This window comes from Nicotiana sylvestris, chromosome 1, assembly GCF_000393655.2.
Source record: "Nicotiana sylvestris chromosome 1, ASM39365v2, whole genome shotgun sequence".
NCBI lineage: Eukaryota > Viridiplantae > Streptophyta > Magnoliopsida > Solanales > Solanaceae > Nicotiana > Nicotiana sylvestris.
The window spans coordinates 5,614,528-5,619,043 of record NC_091057.1 but is presented as its reverse complement, the minus strand read 5'-3'; the positions used below and the strand labels follow the sequence as shown (position 1 = coordinate 5,619,043).

The 4,516-nt window shown below is 39.2% G+C and overlaps 1 protein-coding gene across 1 annotated transcript; it reads left to right on the top strand.

Annotated features, from left to right (window-relative positions):
- Positions 1–327: 327 nt before the first annotated feature.
- On the top strand, positions 328–4,302 carry LOC138889580 (uncharacterized). The gene is made up of 9 exons (XM_070172915.1): positions 328–736; positions 865–1,095; positions 1,249–1,306; positions 1,376–1,536; positions 1,655–2,010; positions 2,116–2,260; positions 2,804–2,943; positions 3,854–3,949; positions 4,144–4,302. Exons 1-9 carry the CDS (start codon positions 328–330, stop codon positions 4,300–4,302), a joined length of 1,755 nt encoding a protein of 584 aa, XP_070029016.1.
- The last annotated feature ends 214 nt before the right edge of the window (positions 4,303–4,516 follow it).

Genomic DNA, 4,516 nt, shown 5'->3' with positions numbered 1-4,516 from the left:
GGGCCATCATATCATATCACCATTCGTGATGAACAAAATGCTTTACCATATACGAAAATCGAGGGAAAGTGCCTTGATATTTATGTATGTCATCACATATCTTTCAATGATGGTGATCCTCAAGAGAATGAAGACGCTAAAGATGCACCACCAGAGCTTGAAGAAGGGGTGAAGATAACGGTTGATGCACTAAAAGAAGTCAATCTCGGAGTAGTTGAAGATCCAGAGCCCACATATATAAGTGTCTCTCTAACTAGTGATGAAGAGAGAAAATATATTGAGCAGCTTAAGGAGTTCAAAGACGTATATGCTTAGAGCTACAAATAAATGCCAGTTTTAGACCCCAAGGTGGTTGTTCATCATTTTGCTGTCAAACGAGGCGCTCGTCTTGTAAAGCAAGCACAACGTCGCTTCAGACCCGAACTGGTTCCCTTGATTGAAACCGAAGCTAACAAGCTAATTGATGTTGGTTTTGTTCGTAAAGTTAAATATCCTACTTGGATTTCAAGCATCGTCCCTGTAAGAAAGAAGAATGGCCAAATCGGAGTTTGTGTTGACTTTAGGGACCTAAATAACGCTTGTCCTAAGGATGAATTTCCTCTTCATATCCCTGAGCTCATGATTGAAGCAACAACTGGATACGAGACAATGTCTTTCATGGATGGTTCATCTGGATATAATCAAATTCGCATGGCACCGAAGGATGAAGAACTTACTGCCTTTCGCACCCCTAAAGGTATATACTGCTACAAGGTAATGCCTTTCAATTTGAAGAATGCTGTTCTACATATCAACATGCCATGCAAAATATTTTTGATGACATGCTTCATAAAAACGTGGAGTGTTATGTTGACGACTTGGTAGTAAAGTCAAGAAAGAAAGATTATCACTTGCATGATTTGAGGATGGTATTTGAACGGCTTCGGAGATACCAACTCAGAATGAATCCGTTGAAGTGTGCATTTGGAGTTACTTCTGGGAAGTTTCTTGGTTTTATTGTTCGACGTCGAGGTATCGAAATTGATCAAGCTAAGGTGGATGCTATCTTGAAAATGCCCGAGCCTAAAGATATTCATGAATTAAAAAGCTTGCAGGGTAAGTTGGCATATCTTAGAAGATTTATTTCGAATCTAGCTGGAAGATGCCAACCATTTAGTCGCCTCATGAAGAAAGGGGTTCCTTTTGAATGGGACCAAGCTTGAAGAAATGGTTTTGAAAGCATTAAGTCTTATCTGATGAAACCTCCAGTACTGGCAGCCCTCGTACCTGGAAAGCCATTAATATTATACATTTTAGCACATGAAAGGTTAGTAGGAACGCTTCTCGCTTAAGGAAACAATGATGGCAAAGAAAATGCGCTTTATTACTTGAGTAGGATGATGACGCCAAATGAGCTCAAGTATTCGCCTATTGAGAAGTTATGTTTGACACTTGTCTTCTCTATTCAAAAGCTGAAGCATTACTTCCAAGCTTACGTTGTGCGACTTGTCTCAAGAGCAAACCCTATCAAGTTTGTCATGTCTAAACCAGTCCTAAGTGATCGATTAGCGAGGTGGTACCTCTAGTTTCAAAAATTTGAAATTGTGTATGTTCCTCAAAAGGCAGTAAAAAGGACAAGCATTAGCAGACTTCCTAGCTGACCATCTGATTCCAGATGATTGGGAGTTGTCTGATAAATTGCCTAATGAAGATGCAATGATCATAGAAATTCAGCCTCCTTGGAAGATGTATTTTGATGGCGCTGCACATCGTGAAGGAGCTGGCACTGGAATAATGTTTATCACTTCTCAAGGAGAAGTTTTGACCTATTCTTTCACTCTGACACAACGGTGCTCCAACAATGTTGCTGAATATCAAACGCTCATACTTGGGCTTGAAATGGCTGTGGATATCAAACAATTGCAATTACAAGTTTTTGGAGATTCCAATTTAGTGATTAATCAGATTTTGGGTAGCTATGAGGTCAAGAAGCTAGAGTTGGTGCCATATTACAAATATGCTCAAAGATTGGTAAGTTGTCTTGGAGAGGTAACTATTCAACACGTACCGAGAAAAGAAAATAAGAGAGTTGATTCATTAGCAGCCTTAGCTTCTACATTATCTTTGCCTGATCAGACACAAGTAGTTGTTTGCCAAAGATGGGTAGTTCCTCCACCAAATGACTATAAGGAAGAAGAAAGCGAAGTTGAGCATATTGCTTCCATTCTTGGGGTTGAAATTGAAGACTGGCGACAACCATTAATAGATTATCTTTGTTACGGTATATTGCCAGAAAATCCTTGAAGGAAAATGGATTCGAAGGAGAGCCCCTCATTTTCTTTATTACAAGAATACACTCTACAGACGATCATTTGATGGAGTGCTCCTACGTTGTTTGGGGACTGACGAATCCCTTCAAGCATTGCAAGAAGCACACTCTGGAGTATGTGGCGCGCATCAATCTGGGCCAAAACTTCATTTCCACATAAAAAGAATGGGTATTATTGGCCAACCATGGTGAAAAATTGTTTGGATTACGCTCGGAGGTGTAAATCTTGTCAATTCCATGCTAACTTCATATATCAACCATCTGAAGTATTACACCCAACTATTGTTTCTTGGCCATTTGATGCTTGGGGTTTGGATGTTGTTGGTCCATTGCCAAAGTCTTCTGGTGGACATCTATACATTTTGGCCGCAACTGATTACTTTTCGAAGTGGGCAGAAGCTGTTTCTCTTAAGGAAGTAAAAAAGGAAAATGTAGCTAACTTCATCCGAGTCAATATTATCTATCGATTTGGCATTCCATGATATATATTGACAGACAATGGTAAGGCATTTGATAACAAGTTGATGAATAAAATATGTGATCTTTTTGGCTTCAAGTATTCCTCCATGTATTATGTTGCTGTCAATGGACTTGCCGAAGCATTTAACAAGACACTCTGCAACTTGTTGAAAAAGGTTGTTTCTAAGTCTAAGAGAGATTGGCATGAAAAGATGGAATAAGTTCTTTGGGCATACAGGACCACATATTGCACACCAACGCAAGCGACTCCTTATTCACTTATTTATGGTGTTGAAGCGGTCCTTCCACTTGAGCGACAAATTCCATCGTTGCGGCTTGCCATTCAAGAAGGACTCACCGATGAATAAAATGCTCGGTTACGCCTTGAAGAATTGGAAGATCTTGATGAAAAGAGGCTATAAGCTCAACAAAGCCTTGAATGTTATCAAGCTCGCCTATCTCAATCATTTAACAAAAGGGTACGCCTTAGATCTTTCCAAGTGGGTGACCAAGTTCTTGTGGTCAAAAGGCCTATTATTACCTCTCGTCGATATGAGGACAAATTCTCTGCTAAGTGGGATGGACCATATATTGTACAAGAGGTATACTCAAGTGGCGCTTACAAGATAGTTGACTCGGAAGGTTTGCGGATTGGCCCCATCAACGAGAAATTCATGAAAAGATACTATCCTTGAAGAAAACAAATACGCTCCTTGACGTACGAGCATAAACTGCATGTTACTCATGGCCCGCAAGAGTATAAACTGTGCACGGTCCAAAAAAAATATCCGCTAGGTTGAAACCTCGACAGAGACGGCTTAGGAAAAAGTTAGGACATCCAAAAAAAATAAAGTCCGCTAGGTTGAAAACCTCGAAAGAGGCGGCCTAGGCAAAAGTTAGGACGCAAAAAAAACCCACCCATTTCGAACTACGGAATGACTTGATCCTCTTCACCGAGGTATGTAGGCAGCTTAGAGTTCCATTCTAAGTTCAGTCATATGAGTTCAAAAATACATATTACCTAAAGGCATTATTCAGATGAGGTATGATGGAATATAATTCACTTGATTGACACTTGAAAATTAGGTGTACATGTATTCTTTCGTTGAACTCTCTGTCTTATCTTGGTGGCTCATGGGGGCAAGACTTCCGTGTCAAACTGAGGTCTTTGATGGAATGATTGTAGTTAATTTAATAAGAGGCTAAATGTTCAAGTTAAAGGCTCCAATTCTAAGTCAAGTTGATTTTGTCAAGTCTATTACATCATCAATTTGAAGTATTCAAGCTCGCTAGGTCTTAAAGTTGCAGTATTCAAGTCCGTCAAGTCATCAAATCCATAAAATATTAAAAAAAAGCTCACTTGTTATAAACTGCAGAATGACTTGATCGTCTTCACCGAGATTGGTATCTTCAAGACAATGATAGTCTTTAGCAGGCTGCAAAGTTTTCAAGATCGTCATGTCTTTGAGCTGAATTCTTCAAGTTTGCCAAGTCGTCAAGTTGAATTCTTCCTATTTTCTATATCATTGATTTGAAGTCTCTAGCATGCTAAATCTTTAAGTTGAAGTTGAGTTAAATTCTTTAGTCTACTAAGCCTTCAACTATCCAAGTCTGTCGCGTCTCCAAGTTGAATTCTTCAAAGTGGCTACATCTTCAAGTTTAACTCTTGTGCTTTAACCTTCAAGTTGAATCATCAAGTTAAAGTCTTCAAATCCACTAAGTCTTCAAATCTATCAAGTATTCAAGTAG